The 25,785-nt window shown below is 39.9% G+C and overlaps 1 protein-coding gene across 1 annotated transcript; it reads left to right on the top strand.

Annotated features, from left to right (window-relative positions):
- The first annotated feature begins 1,824 nt into the window (after positions 1 to 1,824).
- ZNF367 (zinc finger protein 367) lies at positions 1,825 to 25,276 on the top strand. Its single transcript, XM_047700764.1, has 5 exons — positions 1,825 to 2,372; positions 15,375 to 15,525; positions 18,233 to 18,352; positions 19,986 to 20,124; positions 22,735 to 25,276. Exons 1-5 carry the CDS (start codon positions 1,968 to 1,970, stop codon positions 22,955 to 22,957), a joined length of 1,038 nt encoding a protein of 345 aa, XP_047556720.1. The 5' UTR covers positions 1,825 to 1,967; the 3' UTR covers positions 22,958 to 25,276.
- Positions 25,277 to 25,785: the final 509 nt, after the last annotated feature.

Below are 25,785 nucleotides of genomic sequence, written 5' to 3'. Positions count from 1 at the left end.
TGTCACTTTTGAAATATTCTCACTTCTTTTTCTTAGTCACATAATATCCCTTCTTGGAGTCAACTGATGTATCAGTTTCTTGTGTATCTTGCTAGAGACATTTTGTATATCTACAAGTAAGAATTTATATTCTTTCCCCACTTTTTTTTTTATTGCACGAACGAAATCACACAATTCCATGTTTTCTTTATCACTTGAAATCATCTTAGAAGTTATTCATGTAGGTTAAATTTGTTTTTAAACAGTTTGGCTAAATTAATTTAGACATAGCTGTATATTTGTGTGTCTCTCTCCCACACGCACTGCACAGCCATCTATTATATAGGCATGTTCCAATTTAATTACCAAATGTAACCCTAACTACTGGATATTCATTCATTCATTCATTCGACAAATATTGAAGACTCACCGTGAGTCAGGTTGGGCCCTGGCAATGCATCAAAGAACAAAACAGACACAGTCACTTCTTTCTCATTCTAGTGAATAGGAGGCTGGACATTCCATTTTGCCCCATCCTTTGCTGCGCGGTGCTTCTGAGCCCCACCGGCGCTCAGTGGGTCAGACTAACCCAGTCTTCCAGCATCCCTCTGGGGGGTGGGATCCCAGAGCGAGAGCGGGCTGGCAGACGGAGGAGTCTGGAATGACTGGAAAACTCCCCGGCGCCCGGAGCTCAACGCCCATCCAGACGCGAGAATGCAGGCAGGCTCCGGGATGACGTGAAAACAGCCTCAGAAGAGGGCATGGGTCCTCGGGGCGTCAGTCCTGGGTGTGAGAGCGGAGGCATGCTGCGTTCATGTCCCCTCCGCACTGTGGACAGCACCTGGGGACTCTGGAAACCACTTCTTTAATTACGCCATTTATTGAGGGGGAACCGAAGACCGGGAGGGCGAAGGCGAGGGCAAATGCCCACCTCAGTCTGGGGTCGGCGGGGAGGGGGGAAGCTGCGGGACGCGGACAGGATCAGTGAAGTCAACGGCTGGGCAAATGGAACCGGCTAGGAAACTAGGCACCTTTGGACGTCTACTAGAGACGCGAAGAAGGTAGGCCTGGGTCCCGCAGAACCGGTGGCGGGGCGGGCGGCGGGGGGCCCAAGCCCTTTAAACTCCAGGCGCGCGGGAACAGCTGCCCAACAGCCACTGGCGGGCGGGGCTGACGGGCGGGGCCGCCGGGCGCGCGCCCCCGCCGGCCAACGACCTTCTCCCCTTCCCCCACCCACCCGGCCTCGCCCCCTCGCCCCCCCTCGCCGACGCCCCACCAATCAGCGACTCTCTCGCCTCCCGCCCCTGCCCGCACCCCCGACACTGACAACCCGCGCAGAAGGACGGTGGAGGCGGGGCTCCTGGCGGGTGTGTCTGCGCGACTGCCGTTGTCGCGCGCTCCCCCGGAGTTTCGAACGCAGTTGGCCCTCGAGGCAGAAAAAAATATAAGAACGGCGACCAATGGCGTGGCAGAAAGGACCCGCGCGCAGGCTCGGCTCCGCCTCCTTCGGCTAGAAAGAAGTCCAGGCCCGGCCATTGGCTCGCGCGACCTGTCACTCGCCGCTGCGGCCAGCGGGCAGGGGCCTCGCGGTGATTGGTTCCGCCCAGGCGCGAAATGTAACGCGGGAAAAGCCGAAGCAGTGACCCAGGCGGCAGGTTGTTATTTTCGGGGGCTCGGCGCAGCACGTCCTGCTTTCCTGTCACCGAAAGGCAGGCGGCCCGCAGCTTCCCGCTGCTGCAGTTGCGTTGGGGCGTACAAAGAGCGGAGGGCGGGCCTGACCCAGGGTTGGGGTCTGGCGCTGGCCGCCGAGGACCGGCCGATCCGCGCCGCTCCTTCGCTGGCCGCCGCGCAAGAGGATTCCGGGAAACGTCCGCCAGCCATGAGCCGGCGGGACTGAGCGCCGGCGACTCGGGAGCAGCGCGGCAGAGCGGAGCGAAGGGCCAGACCGGGGCTCAGGGAGTGCGGCTGCCGGAGCTGCTGATCGGGCGATGATCCGGGGCATGGAGGGGCCGATGGCGGACAACCCGCCGCAGCCGCCGCCGGTCATCTTCTGCCACGACTCCCCAAAGCGGGTGCTGGTGTCGGTCATCAGGACGACCCCGATCAAGCCCACGTGCGGCGGCGGGGGGGAGCCGGAGCCGCCACCGCCGCTCATCCCGACCAGCCCCGGCTTCAGCGACTTCATGGTGTATCCGTGGCGCTGGGGCGAGAACGCGCACAATGTGACGCTCAGCCCCGGGGCCGCGGGGGGCGCCTCCTCGGCCGCCTTGCCCGCCGCCGCAGAGCACCCAGGGCTCCGAGTCCGGGGCGCGCCCCCGCCCGCAGCCTCCGCCGCCGCTTCGGGAGGGGAGGACGAGGAGGAAGCGAGCAGCCCAGACAGCGGCCACCTCAAGGTGAGCGGCGCGGGCGGGCGGGCGGGCGGGGCACGGGGCAGCCAGGGCCCGTTAACGGCGCGGCCCGGGAGCCGGCGGCAGACGCGGCGGGTGGGGCGGGGCCGAGTTTAAAACGTGAGGTCGCTCTGGCCGTGGTGGGGGCGGAGGCGGGTGACAGGACGCTTACGTCACTGCCGCGCGCCAAAATCGGGTCCCCGCGGGGGGAGGCGGGGCAGCGGTCACGTGACGCGAGCGGAGGGGGTGCTGGCTGACCGGAGGCCCCTGGGCAGCAGGTGCAGTGAGCTGCCGCTCAGTCTGGGGTCGCGGAGGAGGCAGGTCTTCTGTTGTACCAACGCTCGGCTGACCGCTGAGTCCTGTCTGGCTGGAGAACGATTGGAGGGGCTGCGAGCCTTCAGCTGTTCCTCTGGGTGCAGCAAGGGAGGGGTTTGCTTAGATTCGGCTGCATCAGCGCAGATACCCGGGCCTTACTAAAGATACCATGCAGAAATGGCCGAAGAGCGAGAAGGGGCTTAGGGGAATCTTCAGCAGAAGTTGGGCATTCTCTGCCGTTCGTTCATCCAGCGTACTGCTTGGCTAGTTGCTGAGAGCACTCGGTGGACTGGGACGCTGTTGTCGTTAACCTGGAATTGCCCGCACTCTCACACTGTTTAGAGCTGGGAAAGATGTGACTACCTGGTTCTGGTTCAAGTCTGTACTTTACGGATCAGGCAACTAAGCATTAGAGGGATTGGTGAAGGGACCTCCCCAAGGTCGTATAGCTAGGTAGTGGGAGAGCTGGGACTATGGTCGAGTGTTTGTGGCTCCTGATCCTGAAGCATGTATTCAGAGTGCTTCTCTGCTGAAATATAGTTATCTCTATAGACCGTGACCTCCTAGAGTGAGGGAATCATTTTCTCTGGAAGACTGTTGAACTTCAATAATGCACACTCTAAATACTGAATAAAAGTGCTTGGTAAATATTTGTGTAATGAATGAATTGTGCAAATATAAGATTAATATTCACGTTCTATTTGTTGAATGGCTGTCAGATTAGTAGTTGACTACAGATAAATCAGTGGATAAGTGCCTATATTGGTATATATTGTATCTATAAATTGAAACAGGTTTACCTGCAGTAGCAAAGATCTTGAAACTCCATGTGTTTTGAGCCCTGAGGAAATTGATATACACTTTGTTACTAGTGGCATAATGTTAAAGAACTACAAAGTTATTAAACTGTTCTTTGACACCCTTTCAACTCTTGAAGGGGCACTTCAGTAAAAATTTGAAACAAATTTGAAAGAACAAGCTGTGTACTTTTAGTTCTAACAGAGCTGAGTGAGTTTGTGAAGGAAACAGTCAGTGTTGCTGTCACTAGGTAGCAAGATGGCTTAGTAAGATTGCTGGGTAGTCTAGATATTTTCCCGTGTTGAGATATTTAGCTTTTAAAAAAATTAGGTTTTATCATTAAGAACCATAAAAGCATACATGCACAAATAATTGTGGAAGATTTTGCATTTACTATTTACAAATAATAATAATTAATTTTGGATTATATATAATAGATAAATGAAATTTATAAGTATGTTCTTTTTTGGCCTAAAAAACTTAATTTCATACACCTTGGACAAAAGTTGCTCACACACTGCATGGGTTTGAATTTTAATTCTTTGTTGTCTGCCTCTTTTCAGAGGCAAAATATACCAGAAATTCAAAAAGTCTGGTTTATATTTCACTTTTTTTCTCCTCACAGTCATATTTCAGAATTACTGGGTAAATTGATTTTAACTTGTTCTTTAGTTAATACAAGAAATCTAGCTACAGCTCTAAAAATTCATTCATTTAGCTTTCCCATCTTGGGGGGAAAGGTCTGAAATATATCTTTATTTAAGGATGTTAACCAGTTTCATTTGTGATCAGCACACTCTAAAGATAGAGAGTTCCATCCTGCTTTACTTTGTTTTGTTTCTCTAAAGTAGTTGTAGTTCTTTATCTCTACATGCAGCATGGGTGAATGGTGCTGTCTGAATCTTTATTTTATGGAAAGATGGGTGACAGTAACCTGTTTCCTCCTAGCCCCTTCTCTCAGTATACAGGTTAGAGGCAATAACAGCTGTGAGTTTAAGGACAACATTTGTGTTTATTTATTGTCTATTTGTTGCCACTGCTCCCAGGGGAGGTGTTAACATCTGAGACCCTAACAACCAAGTGTGAGCTCTTGCTTGCTCTCTTGTTTGTTCCTGCCCTACACTGCCTCCCCTGCCTGTGGGGAGAACATCCGTCATCCACCAACTTATTTAGGCCCCTCATCAAAAGTTTGCTTAGCACTGTTGGGGTGTAATTATTAGCACTATCTTCTCTTTGTAGAATTCCAGGAGGGGAGAGAAAGGAGCAAGTCTAATTTCTCTCTGCGATAGGTTATTTCCAAGCCTCTGCACCTTGTACCCTCTACTCAGACTATGTTCAGAAGGTTACTTTTTCACTGTGGGACCTGTGTAGTTCGGCTTCTCTGTGCATAGCCTCAGATACCATTCACTTTTCAGGACTTGACAGCTGCCTATCGCACCAACCTCTTCTGTTCCCTGTACACCGCACATAGTCTTACAAATAGCAGATTCATACAGATAATTTTGATCAGCACCATGTTAAACATGTTAATATAGTAGCTACCATTTTTTGCCTGGCATAGCAAACTGCTGGGCTCTGTGTTGAGTGTTTTGAATTCTTTAATTATCTTGTTTACCATATGAACTTGGAGGAATTAGAGAAGAGAGTCCCCAAGATTAAATTTAGTTAACATCATATGGTAAGTGACAGAACTGATTGGAACCTACCAAAGCCCTTGTTCTCAATCCCTATGTGATATTGTTCCTATATATATCATGCGTGAATTGGCTTTAGGGGTTTATTTTTTTATATCAAGCTGATGAAAGCAGACTTAAGAAGTACACACTATTTACACCTATTGTATCTCAACTGAAATGCTTTATGAGGATACATAAAATACAGCAGACAAATGAAAATTAAGACTGAGAAAGTTGTGCAGATAGGACAAGGTGGGAAATAGAGTGAGGAAGCAGATATAAAAGTCAAAAGGTATTTGGATCTAAACCTGAATTTGAAAGGGGAAAAGTGATCAATTACATTTTTTTCATTTTCTTGTCAAGGTATATATGCCTTCCTCTGAGACCTATTTTTCTTTTCCTTCTAGGTTGCATTTGTACATTTTATTTGAATTTTACTTTGTATAAAAATGTGTCAGGGACTTTTAGTTTTTTCCATCGTCACATGAATACCCGGTTGGAATATAACTTTTTCTAAAATCTCAGTAAATGTGTATGTTATTCTAAGTGGCTTGAGAAATGACCCAAATTTTATTAAATAACTTTTTAAAGATAGTTATTGATGTTGAAAACTCAAAACATTTATCATGTATTATTTCAGAAAACACTTTGAAAATCACTAATCTACCTTCCAGTGGTACTGAAGTTCTGTCTTAAAAATTAAATTTACCTAAGTATGCCAATATTTTTGGCAATTTAATAATTTTGCTTCTTTCTAGTAGCTTATTTCATAGGAGTTGCCACATAATAAATAGAACGTGTTGTGTTAAAAAATATTTCATGTATTTGTCAGAGAGTGAGAGAGAGAGGAAGAGCGGGCCCAAGCAGGGGGAGCAGCAGGCTGATGCAGGACTTGATCCAAGGACTCTGGGATCATGACCCGAGCAGAAGGCGAATGCTTAACCAATTGAGCCACACAGGCATCTCTGTGTTGCACTTCTTGTTAGCTTTACTTTGTTTTATGAACCATCAAGCAGTCCTGACAAGATTAGTCTATTAGACTATAGGTATACTTGATTGCTGATGAGTTAGTTAACACTCTGTTATTGTTAAAATGTACGTAGAAACATGGTTTTATTGGTAAGGCCAAAATGAAAAGGACCTTCTCTAAGTAACACAGCTCATTTTTGTATGTATAGTTTAAAAGATGCTCTTTAATCATTTATTTAGGGCATCAGATGATTACTTGCCTTACTTAATTTTCTCAGTTGAAATGATACACTCAGTGAAGCCTTACCTGTATATGGCTAGGATGTTGTATTATACTGTATTTTTTTTTAGCTCTCTATTTCTCAATGCAAATACATGATTTGAGCTGGGAAGCAGTCAAATTGTTAACTTTTAAAATACTCAACTCCCCCTATCTCCCCCCATTAAACATGCTTGAAAAAATATATTTTAACTAGGAACAGAAAACAGTAATGGATAACCTAAAAATTTTGATATTAACCAATCAGTTATTTCAAAGTATAATAGAGGCAACAGTATGTTTTTATGTATTTAAAAATACTGGAAGGGGTGCCTGGGTAGTTCAGTTGGTTTATCATCAGGCTCTTGGTTTCAGCTCAGGTTATGATCTCATGGTCACAAGATCGAGCCTCAGGTTGGCTCCACGCTCTGTGAGGAGTCTACTTAGGATTCTTTCCCTCTTCCCCTCCCTACTGTTTCTCTCCCCTCTCAAGAAAATAAATAAAATCTTAAAAAAAAAAATACTGGGAAAAGATCTTTCATAGCACAGGAGTTGTGCCACTAAGGTTTTTTTTTAAAAATTAAAGTATAATTAACATTATTATAGTTTCAGGTGTGCACTATAATGATTCAACAATTATGTACATTTCTCATTGCTCATCAAGATAAGTGCAGTCTTAATCCCTTTTATCTCTTTCACCCATCCTATCTACCTCCCCTCTGGCAAGCATGAGTTCATTCTCCATATTTAAGAATCTGTTTCATAACAGTTTCATAAATTTCACATATGAATGAAATGGTATGGTATTTGTCTTTCTCTCATTTATTTCATATAACATTATGCCCTCTGGGTCCATCCATGTTGTTGCAGATGGCAAGATTTCTTTCTTTTTAATGGCTGAGTAGTGTTCCTGTGTGTGTGTGTGTGTGTGTGTGTGCGTGTGTGTGCGCATAAACCATCTTTATCCATTCATCTATGGATAGACACTTGGGTTGCTTCCATATCTTGGCTGTTGTAAATAATGCTGCAATACACATTGTATGTATCTTTTTGAATTAGTGTTTTTGTTTTCTTTGGGTAAATATCTTAATAGTGGAATTCTTGGATCAGATAATTCTATTTTTAATTTTTTGAGGAACCTCTGTACTGTTTTCCACAGTAGCTCCACCAGTTTGCATTCCCACCAGTAGTGTTCCTTTTTTTTCTTCATCTATGCCAACACTTGTTATTTCTTGTCTGTTTGATTTTAGCCATTCTGACAAGGGTAAAATGATATCTCATTGTAGATTTAATTTGTATTTTCCTGATGAATAGTAATGTTGAGTGTCTTTGCATTTGTCTGTTGGCCATTTGTATGTCTTTGGAAAAATGTCTGATCAGGTCCTCTGCCCATTTTTAACCAGATTGTTTTTTGGGGTGTTGAGTTTGGATAGTAACCACTTATTAGATGTATCATTTGCTGATATGTGATGTGATGTGATGTGATGGCTTTTTAAGGCTTTTACTTACATACATATAATTTCCTCTCACATTTTATTGGCCAAAGGAAGTGATGTGGCCAAGTTGGCCTCATTGGTACCCACACATAGTGAGAGAGGGGCAGTGAATATTTTTATCTGCTGTTGTACCTTTCCACGTTCCTTTTTTTCCTTTGGTGGCCAAAAAAAATTAGCATCTTAATCATTTTTTGGTGTTAACTATATGCACATTGTTGTGTAACAGATCTCAGGAACTTATTAATCTTGTAAAACTGAAATTGTGTATCCATTGAATGCCCCTTTTCTTTCTCCCCACGGTCCCTAGCAACCACCATTCTATTTTCTAAGAGTTTGATTAATTAGATACCTTATATAAATGGAATCGTATAGAATTTGTGGTGTGTGTGTTTGTAATGGCTTCTTTCACTTGGCATGTTGTTTTTAAGGTTCATCAAGTTACAGTGCATTGGCAGGATTCTTTTTTTAAGGCTGAATAATTTTCCATTGTTTTGTATATGCTACCTTTTCTTCATCCATCTTCCAAAGGACATTTAGATTGCTTCCATCTGTTGACCGCTATGGAGATAGATTTTAATATCTAAGAATTTTTAAAAAATGACTTATCCTATAACATAACTCATCCATGTTGAGATCGGCCTTTTCTTTCAAAGTGAAAATTGATTGAATGGAATTTTTCCTGGAGCCTATTGTTATCCATCAAGGTTTTGGCTTATTGTTTGTAAACATTTGGAAGGCTTTAGGTTTTTTATATTGCAGACAGTAGAAGCATCTTCATTTTGAATGTAGTTGTAGATAATCCTTTTATCATTTTTCATATAACTTGTGTGTGTAAAATTTAACCTAACCTGGGAAATGAGAAAGATTTTTTTCCAAGTGAATGTTTTATTTTAAAGATTTTATTTATTTATTTGTCATACAGAGAGCACAAGCAGGCAGAGTGGCAGGCAGAGGCAGAGAGAGAAGCAGGCTCCCCGCTGGACAAGGAGCCCAATGAGGGCCATGATCCCAGGTCCCTGTGATCATGACCTGAGCCAAAGGCAGTGGCCCAACCTACTGAGCCACCCAGGCATCCTGTGAATGTTTATTTTAGATTAGTTCTAGATATATGGGAAAGTTAAGATAGTACAGGGTGTTCCCATAAATCACATACCCTGTTTTCCCATTACCAACGTCTTACATTAGCAGAGAATGTGTTTCAATTAATGAGCCAGATTGATACATTGTTATTAACTAACATCCACAATATATTTCAGATTTCCTTAGTTTTTAAGCAAAATTGAGGTGAAATTCATATAACCTAAAATTAACCACTTTAAGGTGTAATTAAGTGACATTTAGTAATTCACAATATTGTGCAACCACCACCTACATATCATGTTTCAAAACATTTTCATTACCTCAAAAGAAAGCTCTGTACTCATTAAGCAGTTAGTCCCTATTCCCTACCACAGGCAGTCTCTGGAAACCAATCTGTGTTCTGTCTCTATGTACTTAACTATCCTGGATATTTCATTACATGGAATTATACAATATATGGCTTTTTTGGTCTGGCTTCTTTCATTTAGCATATTGTTTTTGAGGTTTAGCTACCCTGTGGCATGCATCATTTGTGTTGAGGAATAACATGCTATTGGCTATGTGTATGTATATGACATTATATCATACTCAAATTTTTTTTTCTATAGTGGCTGAACCACTTTACATTCTCACTAGCAATTTTTGAGGGCTCCAATTCCTCTATCTTTCTGCCAAAAACCACTTTTATTTCCTATTTCTCTTTTTGAGTATAATCTAGTTGGTGTGAAGTAGTAATCTTAACTGTGCTTTTAAAAAAATTAACCCCCCCCTTTTTTTTTTTGTCAAGCTTTGTTGAGATATAATTGACCTCATTGATTTTGATTTGTTTTTCCCTAATGATTTTGGGCATCTCTTCATGAGCTTGCTGCCCATTTCTATAACTCCTTTGGAGAAATTCCTATTTAAGATCTTTATCCATTTTTTAAAAAGTTTTATTTATTTATTTTGAGGGGGGGAAGGGCTGAGGAAGAAAATCTTAAGCAGCTCCCAGCTGAGTGCAGAGCCCGACATGGGGGTTATTCCCACCACCCTGAGATCAGGACCTGAGCTGAAATCAAGAGTCCAGTGGTTAATTGACAGAGGCACCCTGATCTTTACCCATTTTTAAATTGTTTTTTTTTTTGTCTTTTTGTTGTTAAATTTTAAGGGTTCTTTATATATCCTAGGTACTAGACCCTTATAAGATATATAATTTGCAAATATTAATCCCCTGTCCTGTAAGGTTAACTTCTCACTTTGTGGAGAAAGCCCTTTGATATGCAAATATTTTATAACTTTAAGGCCAGCTTATTTATTCTTTGATGCTTATGTTTTTGATGCCATATTTAAGAATCCATTGCCGCATTCAAGCTCATGAACCTTAGTCCCTGTTTGAAGAGTTTTAGAGTTTTAGCACTTACATTTTGGTTCATGATGCACTTTGAGTTAATTATTTTTAAAGATTTATTTATTTTAGAGAGAGTGGACATGAGTGGGGGGAGGGGCAAAGGGAGAGAGACTCTTTAAGCAGGAGATCAGGACCTGAGCCAAAACCAAGAGCTGACTGCTTAATTGACTGAGCCACACAGGTGCCCCGAGTTAATTTTTAAAGTTTATTTATTCATTTAATTAAACTCTGTACCAGTGTCGGACTCAAACTCATTATCCTGAGATCAAGAGTTGCATGTTCTTCTGACTGAGCCAGCCGGGCACCCCTTGAGTTAATTTTTTTAATATCATGTGAGGTATGGATACAACTTCATTCTTTTTTGTATGTAGAAGTGAAGTTATCTCAGAATCATTTGTTGAAGAGACAATTCTTTACCCATTGAATGTTCCTGGCACCCTTGTTGAAAATAAGTTTGCCATAGATGAGGGTTTCTTTCTTGCCTCTCAATTCTCTTTCACTGGTTTATGTGACTTTCCTTCTGCCAAATCCAGACTGTCTTGATTGTTGCTGCTTTATAGTAAGTTTTGAAATAGGGACATATGTGTCCTTCTGCTTTGCTCTTTTTAAATATTGTTTTGGTTATTTGGAGCCTCTTGTAGTTTTATATGAATTGGAGGATCACTTTCTCCATTTCTGAAAAAAAAAAGGCTTTGGAATTTTAATAGGGATCGTGCTAACTCTGTACATCACTTTGGGTAGCATTGTTACCATCTATTAAGCCCTCCGATCCAAGAACTGTATCCCCTAAGTTTTGATATGTGTTTCTGTTTTCATATGTGTCAAGGTATTTTCTAATTTCCCTTGTGATTTCTTCTTTGACCCACTGGCTGTTTAGACTGTGTTTAATTTTCACCTATTTGTGAATTTTCCATTTTTCTTTCAGTTTTTTATTTATAGTTTCATTCCATGTTTGTCCCAGAAGATACTGGATGATTTCAGTCTTTTAAAATTTATCAGTACTTGTTCTGTGGCCTAACAAATGGTCTTTCCTGGGGAATATTCCATGTGCACTTGAGAAAAATGCATATTTTGCTGTTTTTGTGTGGAGTGTTCTACATATGTGTTAGGTCTAGTTGGCTTAGGGTGTTGTTCAAGTCTTCTGTATCTCTGTTGACCTGTCTAGTCATCCTATCTATTATTAAAAGTGAAAGTCTCCAGTTATTTTGAACTCCTTCTCCTTTAGTTTCTGTCCATTTTTGCTTCATATTTTGGGGGCTCTATTGTTAGGTGAGTGAGTGTTTGCAATTGTTATTTTTTTATTGTTTATCCATCTTTTCTCTCCCTCTCTCTCTTAAAGTAAGTTCTAGGCCCAAGGTAGGGTTTGAACTCACCACCCTGAGATCACGAATTGCATGCTGTACTGAGCCATCCAGGAGCCCCTCCATCCTTTCCCTATTTGTGTTTTTGGATTTAAAGAAGTCTGTTGTAGGCAGCATATAGTTGGATCATTTTTTAAAAATAAATTTTGCTAATTTCTACCTTTTAATATGCAAATTTAAGCTATTTACATTTAAAGTGATTACTTTTAAGGAAGAACTTACTTTTGGTATTTTGTTATTTGTTTTCTATATGTCTTATACCTGTTTGGTTTCTCAATTCCTCTCTTACTGCCTTCTTTGTGTTTATTTTATTTTATTCTTTGTAGCATACTATTTTCATTCTTTCCTTTTTGATTTTTTAGGTTTTTTTTTTTTTTTAAGTGATCACCCTGGGAATTTCAATTAATCTCTTAGACTTAAAACAATCTATTTTGAATTAGTACCACCTCAGCTACAATAGTGTACAAAAACTCTGCTCCTATCCAGTTCTATCTCTCCCTCTTTGTTATAATTGCAAATTACATCTTCTTATATTATGTTCCCATTAACATAGATTTGTAACTTTTAAAATATGTTTGACATTTGTCTTGTTTTAAAAAGTTTATCTATTTATTTATTTAAGCAATCTCTACCCCAGTGTGGGTCTTGAACTCACGACCCTGAGGGTTATGAGTCACACGCTCCTCTGATTGAGCTAGTCTGGTGCACCTGGCATTTATTTGTCTTTTAAATTATATAAGAGAAAAAGAGGAGTTATGAGCCCAAAATACAACACTTTTAGCATTTGTGTTTACTTATGTAATTACCCTTACCAGTGTTCTTTATTTCTTTGTATGGCTTTGAGTTTCTCTCTAGTGCCCTTTTGTTTCTGCCTGAAGAACTCCCTTTACATTTATTGTATGGTAGGTCTACTAGCCATGAACACTCTCTGCTTATGTTTATCTGATAATGTCTTAATTTCTTTTTCAGTTTTCAAGGATAATTTTGTTGGATGTAAGATTATTGGTTGACTTTTTTTTCCTTTCAGTAATTTAAACATGTCATCCTACTGCTTTCTATAGTTTCTCCTGAGAAATCAGCTGTTAATCTTAGTGAGGACTCTTTGTACCTGATGAATTGCTTCTCCTGTTTTCAAGATTCTCTGCCTTTTGTCTTTTGACATTTTGACCTAATGTGTCTCAGTGGATCTCTTTCTTTGTGTTTATTCTTGAAGTTCATTGAGCTTCTTGGATGTCTAGACTTACATCTTACCAAATTGGGAAGTTTTCATCCATTATTCCTTCAAATATTCTTTCTGCCCGTTTTTCTCATGCCTTCTGGGTCTCCAGTTATGTGTATCTTGGTATGCTTGATGCTACTATGGTCTCAGTATTTGTGTACCCCAAAATGTGTTTGATAAAATCCTGTCTCCCAAAGATGATGGTGTTAGGAGTTAGAGCCTTTGGGAGGTGCTTATATCATGTGGGTGGAGCCCTCTTGAAGGGGAATAGAGCTTTTATGAAAAAGGCTCCAGAGAGCTCCAATGTGAACACACAGCTGGAGGGTGCCAGCTAAAGTCAGGAAGAGGGCCCTCACCTGTCCACACCAGTGCCTTGATCCTGGCCTTTCCAGTATCCAGAACTGTGAGAAATACATTTCTGCTGTTATAAGTTCCAGTTACCCAGTACGTCTTTTGTTTTAATAGCCCAAATGGACTAAGACACTTGATTTCCTACAGGTGTCTTGGACTCTTTCCATTCTTTTCTCTTTCAGTTCCTCAGGCTGGATATTTTCAAGTGACCTGTCTTCAAGTTTGCTGATTCTTCCTGATAGTCAAATCTGCCACTCAAATTCTCAAATTTTTCCATTCGTTTTTTGTAATTTTTAGCTCCAGAATTTCTGTTTGGTTTCTTTTTATAATTTGTTTCTTTAAAAAAGAAGTTTTTATTTATTTTAGAGAGAGAGCAAGTGAGCAGGGGAAGGGGCAAAGGGAAAGAATCTCAAGCAGACTCCCTGCTAAGTGCAGAACCTGATGTGGGGCCTGATCTCAAGATATTGAGATCATGACCTTAGCCAAAATCAAGAGTGGGATGCTCAACCGATTGAGTCACCCAGGACCCCTTTTTAATTCGTTTCCTTATTATTATTTTCTGTTTGTTGAAAGTGTTCTCCTGTTTTTCCTTTGTCCTTTGTCCATGGTTTTCATTACCTTTTTCAGCTTATTTAAGACCGTAGTCTTTATCTAGTAAGACCAGTGTCTACTTCCCCATGGTGTGTTTCTATTAATTTCTCCTACGTATGGACCATACTTGTATTTCTTTACATGTTTAGTAACGTTCTGTTGAAAATGGGATGTTTTGACTATTGTGGTGACTCTGGAAAACAGATTCTTCTCCCTCAAAGTTTGTTTTTGTTGTGTCCTGTGGGTTGTAAATATTTGTTTTGTGAATTTTCTAAACTATTTTTGTAGACTCTATTCTTTGTTGTGTCTGTTATCTAAATTTTTGTTTCATTAGCTTGTAGTCAGCTCAACATTGCTAGAGATTTTCTTGAATGCCTGGAGCCAAAAATTGAAAGGGAAGAAACTCTTGACTTTGCAGAAATGGCTCTATGTTATGGCTCTCCTTCAGTGCTTAGACTCATTACAACTCTGCCTTAGCCTTCATTTCCTGCTTGTTCCTAGCAGAGGATTAGTCAGAGGTGAAAACTTAGGGTCTTATCAGGTCTTTTCTGAGGATGCTTCCTGCCCTAAGTGTGTGGCTTTCTTAATTTTTATCTTTAGGATACCAGGGCAGTTTTCAATGCCCTAATTTCCCAAAGAAACTCTCCAGCTTTTCCTCCCAGGCTTTTGATGTGTCCTTTTGTCTCAATTGAAATCTTTTGCCCCAGGGGACAGCAAGTTATTATTGACCTTATAAGGTTTTTGTTTTTCTGTCCTGCATATTCTTTTTTTTTTTTTTTTTTTTTAAGATTTTATTTATTTATTTGACAGAGATCACAAGCAGGCAGAGAGGCAGGCAGAGGGGGCAGGGGAAACAGGCTCCCTGGTGAGTGGAGAGCCAAATGGAGGGCTCCATCCCAGGACCCTGAGATCATGACCTGAGCCGAAGGCAGAGGCTTAACCCACTGAGCCACGCAGGTGCCTCAACCTTATAAGGTTTTTGAGCAATGCTCTCTGTTTAACTGCTTTTCTGACCTAAGAGAGTTCTGTTAGGTAAAGCAAAAACAAAAGACTTTGTGTCGGTTCTTTAAGTAGCTGTCAGACAGGTTAAGACAGACAACCCAAATACTTTTAGAATCAGGTCTGCTTTGCTTTCCCTGTAGCCAGGGACTAAGGTCTCATATTGAGAATGAAGGTTCTTTAAGCCCACTGTGGGCCCCAGGGAGAGGCAAGGGCAAGCAGTAAAAATGCTGCAAAGTTTTCCTACTGTTTCACATTGCCTGTTTCTCGATTCCCTGTTGACTGAGTTGCTGTAAATCTCTAACTATTTTCTGGAGTTGTGATAAAGGTGATTTTGACAGTTTGTTCGATTTTTCAGTGATCTGTGGTGGGATGGGGCTTTGGAACTACCTACTCTACCATTTTCACTGATGTCACTCAACAATTTTAAAAATGATTTATTGTGATATTTTACTTTAATGAATGGATCCAGGAAATTACATTAATGTTTATACAAATTGTTAATAGGATGGAATCCGACGTGGCAGACCCAGAGCAGATACTGTCCGGGATCTAATAAATGAAGGAGAGCATTCATCCAGCAGAATCCGTTGTAACATCTGTAATAGGGTGTTTCCACGGGAGAAATCGCTCCAGGCTCACAAAAGGACTCACACAGGTAAATTGAGTAAAAGTAATACTTAAAGCTGATTTGATGTTTGGGCCTATAAATTAGTATTTTAGTCGCCTTACATTTCCTTATTGTGAAGTTTTTTCAAAGAGGCATTGTATAGTCCATTTCTTTTTTGGTAGGAAGAAATGGTTTTCTCAACACTGGTACCATGTGACTTCTAAAGGTATCATGGTAATTAATCTAGTTGTCATAGGAATGTTACTGCTAAATTTAGTTCTGTCATTCTACCTACCTGAATTTTACTTGATATGCCCTTCAGCTGTCTGTATAATTGTTAAAACTGACTTGTAGGCCAAATACTAAAACACCATGTGTCAAGTGTCTAGCAGAATTTCTAGAATCTTCAGTGTGCCATCAGAATGTTTGGCCTAGCCATCTAATCTAAGGTGAAATATAATTTTTCAGAATTAAATGTGCTGTAGGTAACTATCCCAGGACTATCACATATCTCTCTTTGTGCTGACAAACTGTACTTATATTTTAAATACTGGATAGGAGTCAGGAAATAACAGAGAGGGCCCTTGTTCTTTCCATAGAGAAAGTTGGCCCCCGAGAAGGAGGCTTTTGGTTCTAATAATGGCATATTTAATAATTTGGCAAATTTAGTAATTTACAGATGAGTTAACTGAGGCACCAAAAGAAAGCAATGACCACTGCCTTACAACCTCCCACACCCTTGGGTTTAGGGTGACAGCTGCCAATACAGTAGCACATGTGGCTCTTGAGCACTTGAAATTTAGCTAGTCTAATTGAGAGGGGCAGCATGTGTAAAATGTGCTTAGTATGAAAAAGAATAAACTTTGATGACTTTGATATTGTTTCCATATTGAAATTATAATATTTCAGAATATATTGGGGTAAATAAAATATATTATCAGAGGGTTGATGGGGGGAGGGGAGTTGGGAGGGGGGGTGGGGTTATGGATATTGGGGAGGGGATGTGCTATGGTGAGTGCTGTGAAGTGTGTAAACCTGGTGATTCACAGACCTGTACCCCTGGGGATAAAAATGTTTATTAAAAATAAAATTAAAAAATATATTATCAGAATTAATTTCACCTGTTCCTTTTTGCTTTTTTAATGTGGTTACTAGAAGTGGTTCACATTTTATTTCCATTGGGCAGTACTAGTCTAGAGCTTGGGCTTTTAAGGCTTAGTTGCCTCCCCCCCCCCCACTGTGTTTATGGTCACCACCTGGTTTTGCTTTTTGTTTTTGAAAAGATGCATTTTAATAATATGCTAGAATATAGTTTTCTTAGCCAAATCCCTGAAAAAGGGTAAAGTTTTAATTTTGAATCATTTTAAAACTAAGGTGGCCAAGAGGTTTGGACTTTAGGTACAATTCAGTAAAACCATTACTAAATGAAATATCTTGTTTTGATAATTTGAGAATTTTTCAGATTTTTTAAAAACTAATTTTTACCTGAAATATCCCCAAATAACTGGTTCACAGGCCATAGAGTATGTGTTGCTTGTGCAGTTAAGGTTCAGGACCTTGTGGCATAACGATAAGACCCGAGTCTCAGGCTTGATCAACCACCAATCTACCATGTGTCACCCCAGTACTTTCGGGTCTTGGCCTGCTATGCTGTACACGAGAGAACTGAGCCCAAGATCTGCATGGTATGGCTAAGCCCCAGTATGTAAACACTTTGGAAGAGACTTTCCTCTTACTATTTTAAATAACTCCCTGTATCTTGTGTTTTATTAATTTGTGTTTAACTATCATAATCATTTACTACATTTCTAAATAATGAGACACTAGGGAGGACTTGTTAGTGTTCTTTGGATCATTTGGGAAGGACCAGTGCATAATTGTTAATCAAAGAAAGATTAAAAAAAAATAAGTTTAATTACGGTTGAACAAGATTTTCAAGCTACTTTCTCAAGCCTAGCACTGTGTTGTATGTATGAATTGCGATGGAGTACAAAGTAGCATACGTCTTTGTATCAGGAGAGTGCTGGGATACATAAACAACAGTGGATACTAAGTTCGCAAAGGGAAACATAGTTCAGTTATTTGGAGGTGACAGGGAGTTAGGAGGAAAGTCACTGAGAGCCTACAGCACTGGGAAGATTTGAATGGGCAGAGAAGATTGGATTTTCAAGTAGAATGAGATGACGAACAGCCTTATGGGATGAACGAATGTCAGGAGTGAAGTAAAGATAAACTCGGCCCTCTAACCCAGTAGCTACAGTGCAGTTATTAGGGGACCACTGAAAGTCAGCAGGTCATTTTCACTTGTTCAAGGGGTGCATTAGGGTTTGCAGTGATTTGGGGGTAGTTCATATGACAAAAGCAAGTGTTCCATGGCATCCCCTCCAGAAGTGATGTGCAAGGAGTAGAGGTCCGCTAGGGTTCCTTCTGGGTGGGAGGGCTAAGCAGGCGTGGGAGACGTAGGGATTTGGATCATGGGGAGAAAAATGACCGGATAAGCCAAAGATAACCTCAGGACTTTGCACGTGGGAACCTAAAAGCTCAAGGTCCAAGGATATTCTTTCTGTGCTTTCCTGTGGATAGCTGCTTGGTAGCATGGAAGTGCTGCTGTTAGCATTAACCCTTGCAGCTTTGTAGAGGCTGTGACAGGTTTGGTTGTTGTTTGGAGTTATGACCTATACAGAGGTTGATTCTCTGTCCCTTTCTCTTCTCACTTTATTGTCTCAGAAATAATACATGATAATTGTCTACTTAGGTGAGAGACCCTATCTGTGTGACTATCCAGACTGTGGAAAAGCCTTTGTTCAAAGTGGACAGCTCAAAACACATCAGCGTCTTCACACCGGAGAGAAACCTTTTGTTTGTTCGGAAAATGGTATGGTGTTAAGAGTAAGGTTTATGTAATAACTGGTTTTGAGTTAAAAGTGAAATTATCTTTTACTTGAGGTTTTTTTAGGAGGAGAGATTTTGATGTAAATTTTATAAAACATCATAAGCTCTCTTTATAAATTGTGTTCCATGCTCATTTTCTGGGAAATGATTGATTTGTAAATAAAATACTCTTTTTAGATGAAAATCTTCAAGGCCAGTTAAAAACAGTATATTCAGGGGGCACCTGGCTGGCTTGGTCAGCAGAGCATTTGACTCTTGCTCTTGGCTTTGGGAGTTTGAGCCCCATGATGGGCAGAGAGATTACTTAAAAAAATATATTATATTCAGTTAGAGGTGGTAGAAAGATCTATAAAAGTAAATACAGCCTTTATGGTAGGGTTCTATTTTGGTTTTAAACTTTGTAACTATTAAATTGAAGGAAACACATCATTGTCTAAATTTTCAATAAAGGGGGAGGTTTTACCACTTTAGTACCACTGTTAGTAATTTCTTATCACTTTTTGTAAGTGATTTTCTAAATCACATCATAATTTTTCTTTTTTTTTTTTTTTTTAAAGATTTTTATTTATTTATTTGACAGAGAAATAGTACAAGTAGACAGCGTGGCAGGCAGAAGGAGAGGGAGAAGCAGGCTCTCCCCACAGAGCAGGGAGCCAGATGTGGGGCTCAATCCCAGGACCCTGGGATCATGACCTGAGCCGAAGGCAGCTGCTCAACTGACTGAGCCACCCAGGCACCCCTCACATCACAATTTCTTGCGATGTTTTCCTTATGCATATTTTTACATAGTTATACCTGAAATTCAGTGTAGTTTTGTGCTGTGGTTCTGTGGTTCTCTTGATTGTTGTTGGTTGTTACAAACGTCTACACCCTTTTCCAGAAACCAGTATTGCACTGTATGTTAACTAACTAAAATTTAAACTAAAAGGAAAAAAAAAAAACCCAAAACAGGTGTTTACACACTTCCATTTGCTTAAGCACGTACGCAATGATGGCCTCAATGTTGGATATTGAGTGTTTGTTTTTTGTTTTTTTTTTAAAGATTTTACTTATTTATTTGACAGACAGAGATCACAGGTAGGCAGAGAGTCAGGCAGAGGGTGGGGGGGAAGCAGACTCCCTGCTGAGCAGAGAGCCCAATGCGGGGCTCGATCCCAGGACCCTGAGATCATGACCTGAGCTGAAGGCAGAGGCTTTAACCCACTGAGCCACCCAGGTGCACTTGAGTGTTTGTTTTCAAAATTCGTTTATTGCCAAAAAGCTGAGAGGCACGGCTTCCTCAGCTAAAATAAAGCTCAATACAGCTTAGTTCATCTTATGGAATGTTTCCTTACAATAGATTCCAAGAATGGAATTCTTAAGTCCGAGGTTTTGACCATTTTTGTTAATAAATCACTTTCTGGTGGGGTTGATGGATTTATGTTGCCATGACTAAGAGGTGAAGGAATTGCTTCCCCTTAGGGTACTTTTTCTTTTTTTTTTTTCCCTCCTCCAAGTTATAGAATGCTAAATCCCATGGTCTTAATTTACTTTTCTTGGATACCAGGGAAACTGAACATTTTCCATGTCTGCTGGATGTCCAGATTCTGATTAGTGTTTCCCTCTATGTTTTGAAGGCTGCCTAAGCAGATTCACCCATGCAAACCGCCACTGTCCGAAGCACCCTTATGCCAGGCTGAAACGGGAGGAGCCCACAGACGCTCTCAGTAAGCACCAGGCTGTGGACAACCAGGCTGCCGCCGAGTGGTTGGCCAAGTAAGGTTCTCTCTGCACTCCACTGCAGAATACTGCCCAGCACATGGGTTGACGTGGGGAGCTTCGACAGTTCTCTCATTTTAAATAAGTTGCTTTTGTACACATTTTATAAAATAACGTGGAATAGTGCTTTATTTCCTTAAACTGCAGAATTGCGAGGAGGGGCACGAGGATCTGGTGTGTGATAGACAACAAATACGTGATACTAATTAGTCTGAGTGCCCAGCCCACAATTTATTGTAAAAGCAAGAATTTTCTTCATTTTCTAAGAATGTTTTATGTGTATTGTATTCCACAGTGCAGCCTGTCTTCCTTTTCTTTGTATCACATATGTGCTGATTATTACTGGGATACAGGCTAGAGGTTCTTCTAAAGTAAAGTTCTACAAAGCACCCAGCTTAATATTTTTTTGAATGGCAACAAGGGGCCAGTATAAAAAGAAAATTTCCCCAAAGGTATTTTGATTTGAGAAGTCGTTTTTTGTGTACAAACCAGCATGAGCTGTTTGGGACCCTCCTACTTCTTTGGATTCCTCTGCACTTAGGATAAAGTCTGGAATCCCTCTGCTGTAGCTCTGCCTTCCCCTGGCAACGCACCTGTCCTCAGCTACGTTGGCCTCCTGTATGTCAGCACCACTCACACTGTGGCTCCCAGGCCTCTGCTCCCTGTTCCATCTGCCCAGAATGACGCTTTCCTCTTCATTTAGCCACTCTGCTCTTTCTTCTTTTCTTACTGGGGTCAAACATCGCTTCAGGAAGTTCTTCCCTAACCTACTCGCTAACCCCAAGAACAAACAAGGTTAGACCAACTTCATAGACGTTTTTACAACACACTGTGTTTTCTCTTTCAACACCTTCATCACACATTTATTTGTTCAGTGTCTATCCTCCCTGCTGGACAGGAAGCTCCACTTGGGGAAGCATTACCTCTGTCTTATTTACTGCATCACTTCCTCCCTCCTTCCTCCTGCCTGGCTTCTGCCGCCCCATTAACTCTAATTTTGTCCAAGTCAGAAACCTCTTGGTCATTTTGCCTTTATCCTTCTCCCATCTACTCAGTGACAGACTGATGGATTCTACTCAGTGTAAAGTCTAAACCCTTTATTATGGCATTTGAAGTCCTTGATTGCCTGGTCCCTGCCGACCTTGCTAAGCTTCTTTGCCGTTCTCTGTTCCTAGTTGTCCTTCAAGTCATACTGAACTGTTCGCATGTCTTTTTTTATGCCTTTGAGTATTGACCACATTTTTCCAGTTTGAGATATCTGGATTTCCTGAAATCTAGTAGTTGTATTAATTTTGTGTGTATGATTTTAAAAACAGTTTTACTGAGGTATAGTTGACATGTGATAGATTGTATACATTTAAAGTGTACAGTTTGATATGTTTTGACATATGTGTACACCTGCAAAACCATCATCACAGTCAAGATGGTGAACATATCGGTCACTTCCAAAAGTTCCCTCATGCCTCTTTGTAATTCATCACTCCTGCTCTTCTCTGCTTTCTTGCTCCCCAGACAACAGTGATCTGCTTTCTGTTACTGTATACTAGTTTGCATTTTCTAAATTTTTATACATATGGAATCATACAGTATGTACTTCTGTTGTCTGGCTTCTTTTACTCAATGTAATTATTTTGGAATTCATCCACGTTGTGGACTGTACCTGTAGTTTATTTTTTTTTCAGTTTAGTTTTTTTTTCTTTCTTGAAGTATAGTTGGCACTCAGTGTTACATTAGTTTCAGGTGTACAACATAGTGATTCGACAAGTCTATGCATTATGTTTGCTCTCCTCAAGTGTACTACCGTCACCCTACAACTTGAGGTTCATTCCTTCTTACTGTTGAGTAGTAATCCATTGTGTGAATACATCTCAACTTATTTATTTATTCACCTGTGGCTGGGCATTTGGGTTGTTTTTGTCTATTACAAATAAAGCTATGTAAATATACAAGTCTTTGTATGGGACATTTTTGTATGAGTGCTACTGTTCTTTAAATATACCTTTCTTCACTTACTTCAAGGTGGAACATTTTTTCTAGGGAATTATCAGTTAGCTATGTAATAGAAAAATGGTGATATCTCTTAAATTTTTGAATTAGTTCTATGTGTTACAGATACTAATCTATCATATTCTGTGGGTTTCAAGTTTCTCATACTTACCTCTGTCAGCAGTCACCATCTCTCTGTGAATAGGATAAATAGGTTTCTAATGATTAGTCTACTTTTTTTTAAAGTTTATTTCTTTATTGAGGTACAAGTGACAAATAACATTTGTTCTACTATTGTGTATTTTACTGTAGTCCACTTCAGATATGATCTTAAAGGCAGCTATCCTTTTTTGGCAAAAACCCATGACTAGGGAATGGAGTGGAAGACCCATAACTGCCCATTTTTGATTTTTGGAAATCTGAGCAAGTCCCTCAGTTTCTGGACCCTGAACTTTTCCCTTTATAATGGGAAATACATGTAGTACGTGTGAAATTCCTTTATAGCCTTATAAACTAAAACACAGAAAATAATACTGTGGTAAAGAACCTGTTTTCAAAAGAAAAATAAACATTTGAAAAGGTCGTATAGACATACAGCTAATGTGCATGCATTTCATATAGGTATTGGGAAACGAGAGAGCAGCGTGCCCCCACCCTGAAAGGAAAGCTCGTTCAGAAGGCCGATCAGGAGCAGCAGGACCCTCTGGAGTACCTTCAGTCTGATGAGGAGGACGACGAGAAGCGTGGTGCCCAGCGCCGGCTGCAGGAGCAGCGGGAGCGCCTGCACGGTGCCCTTGCACTCATAGAGCTCGCCAACCTGACTGGAGCGCCACTCCGCCAGTAGCCTGAACACTGACTCTTCCACTGTACAAAAGTACTGCCCAGCGTACTTAAAAAGTAGATCCTTGGGCATAAGCTAAGCACCTTATTTGCTTATCATAGGCTGCTATTCTGTAGAAATTTATGAAGAATGTCATCGCCCCATAATATGGGGTGAGAGAGAATTGCACTTTTTTTATATGGTAATGGATTTGTTGTAAAGTTTAAAATATTTTGTAAATATGGGACTTCTAGTACAGGGTAGAAAAGGATATATTGTGGGAAGCTAGATTTTGCAAGTTTAATGCATTCATTGGAAGCAGTTCTCACAGGAAGCACTTTCTGAATAAGACACTTGTATGAAAAAACAGAATGGTACATGTAGCCAAAGAACGTTGAAATAGATTATTTATAAGATCATTTTTAACGATGTATATTAGTATGTTTAACAATACTGTAAACACTGAAGCAAGCCAGAAAGTATAAGATGTGTGTGTAAGATATGTATTTTTAAATTGCAAAATAGTGTGCCTAATGAGAAGTGGAAAACTGACTATTTTGGAAGACATTCTAAGTTATAGACTTTGGAAGAAGAGATTTTTGAGGATCTTGGTGAGATGCACAGTAGTTAAGAATTTTCAGAATTGGAGTCCTATCAGTCTTATTCTATCTTTCTGAGGCTTTACAATTCACTCTGATATTTAGGTTTGAAAAGCACTTGGCATCCCTATTATGTTAACTTGGGAACTTTTGCACATTGCATGTTTCTCATTTGCTGAAATTGAGTGATTAATCTTGCAAAGTCTAGATAACTTGGTAATTTTTAAAAATTTTTTTAATATTATGGGCCCTGTAATGAGATTTGGCACTTGGATTTTATTAATAAAAGGGACATCTACAGGGTGGTTCTGTAGTGAAGTTTTAGATCTTTTGTTAGCAAACACTAAATTTTAATTGTACTGCTTGTTTAGAATTATTAGCAAATGGAAGCCTTCTATTTATATTTTCAGTGCATAAAGCCACCTTCTTGCTTTACTTCAGAATAACATGCCAAGCTATTTTGTGTTCACTAAATTTAGTTATCAGTTAAACACTGCAGAAAATAGTAGCTACTCAAATAAGTAGGTTTCTGGAATAGTTTCAACTGCAAGTGTGTTAACTTGTGTGGTGGTTTTAAGCCATTTTTCCAAATGGATGAAGTTTTTAAATACCACTTTATGTACTGAAGCATAAACAGAAAAATTAAGACCTGAGCAGTTCACCTCCTTTATGTATAGGCATAAACCTCCATCATTTAAGCTTTTGTTTATGCAGAAACTAAATGACATGCATAGCATGGTAATTTGATAGATTGCTTAATTGGAGTAAACGTCAGAGTAATAGAGGGAAATATGGGCTCTTCAGCGCCATTTTTTTTTTCTTTTTTGAAGTTGTAGCCTATGGATGTAGTTTAAACATTATCTAAAATGTAGGCTTCTTTATCCAAAAATTCCAGTGTGTTGCAGTACACAGGTAGTTTAAAATACATAGCAATGGGGAAGGGGTGGTATGTAAATGTCTTGAAAAGAAGCAAAAGTGTGAAAGATGATAGTACAAATAATGTGTGTGAATGAGGACATACTTTAAAAATGTAATTCCTCTGTACAGTAAATTACAAATCTTGAGGGATTTTTTTTTTTTGTAATAAGAGAATTTATATTTGTAATGGTCTAAGAATTTTGTTTGTAATCTGGTATATAGAATTTTAACTTGGAGCACTTATAAGCACAGTAAGAGTCTGTAGCATCAGAATTTTCATGGGTTAGGTTTCAGCATTTTCTCTAGAATTTTTTCTCTCAAATATAACTTAAATGAACTATGAAAAGCAACACTCATCGTCTTGGGAAATTTAAAATTTGATGAACTTACCTAAAGAAGAAAGGGCAGTAAACTTGTATTAAAAAATACAAATACTTCCCAATTCATGAATAATAAAATTTAAGGCCCTCAAAAGTAAGGGGTTTTGTTTGTTTTTCTGGTCAGCTTTTGTCAACTATAATAGTTATATTCACAAACATTTTTTATTTGTATAATTGGAAGTTTAAGAAATTGTAACTACTTACTATAGAAATATTTAAAATGTTCTTTTTTGATATAAGCTATAACTTGGACAAAATACATTGGCATCTAAAATTTGAGGTGTGTTAAGACTGCTTTTTGTTTTAAAAATGTGGTTTACATTCAAATTTTTGAAGTGTTTTATGCTTCATATGGCTCAGTTGTAGTTTGGCAGAGGTAACAGCATAAGAATAAACATGCTGTAATTTTAAAAGATGCTTTGAATAAAAATTTATTTTAATTTACAGTTTAAAGTACATTTTCATTCTTGAACCCTTTATACTTTGTCTTCCTATCAACAGTATGATGACCATAATATAAAAAAGTTAAAAAAGTAGAAACGTCATCTACAATCCTATATCCTCCCATATTCTTATTTGGTGTGTTTTATATTTCATTTCCAGTCTCCTTCTAGGCATCTGCTTAGCATAATGAAATCATAGTATGAATTGCTTTTTCCTACTTTAAAATTATGGCCTTTTAGAGTGTACATATTAATTTAACTTCCTCATTTGGTTCATTGTTATAGTGTTAAAAATACACTGGTAGGGATAAGTATTGCCAGCTCCATTCTAGGCCTTACGGTAAGGGTGATCAGGGACTGGGATTTTATTTCACTTATATTCAGGATGTGTTGAATGTGATCACCTCCCTGAGAAGCCACTCGGGGGCCTGTTTACTTTCTGAAGAGTCAAGCAAGTTGGTTTAATTTTGTCATAAGTTATCTTTAGTTATATACTTGTAATAGGCAAGGTT

The sequence above is a fragment of the Lutra lutra genome, chromosome 13 (assembly GCF_902655055.1).
Source record: "Lutra lutra chromosome 13, mLutLut1.2, whole genome shotgun sequence".
Classification (NCBI taxonomy): domain Eukaryota; kingdom Metazoa; phylum Chordata; class Mammalia; order Carnivora; family Mustelidae; genus Lutra; species Lutra lutra.
This window is presented reverse-complemented; position numbering and strand designations above follow the sequence as displayed.

Bases quoted from the DNA above. Each gene is read 5' to 3' on its own strand.
- ZNF367 (XM_047700764.1), top strand. From the start codon at position 1,968: ATGATCCGGGGCATGGAGGGGCCGATGGCGGACAACCCGCCGCAGCCG. The intron at 15,526-18,232 runs GTAAATTGAGTA...TTGTCTACTTAG, and splicing joins TCACAAAAGGACTCACACAG to GTGAGAGACCCTATCTGTGT. The intron at 18,353-19,985 runs GTATGGTGTTAA...TATGTTTTGAAG, and splicing joins TTTTGTTTGTTCGGAAAATG to GCTGCCTAAGCAGATTCACC.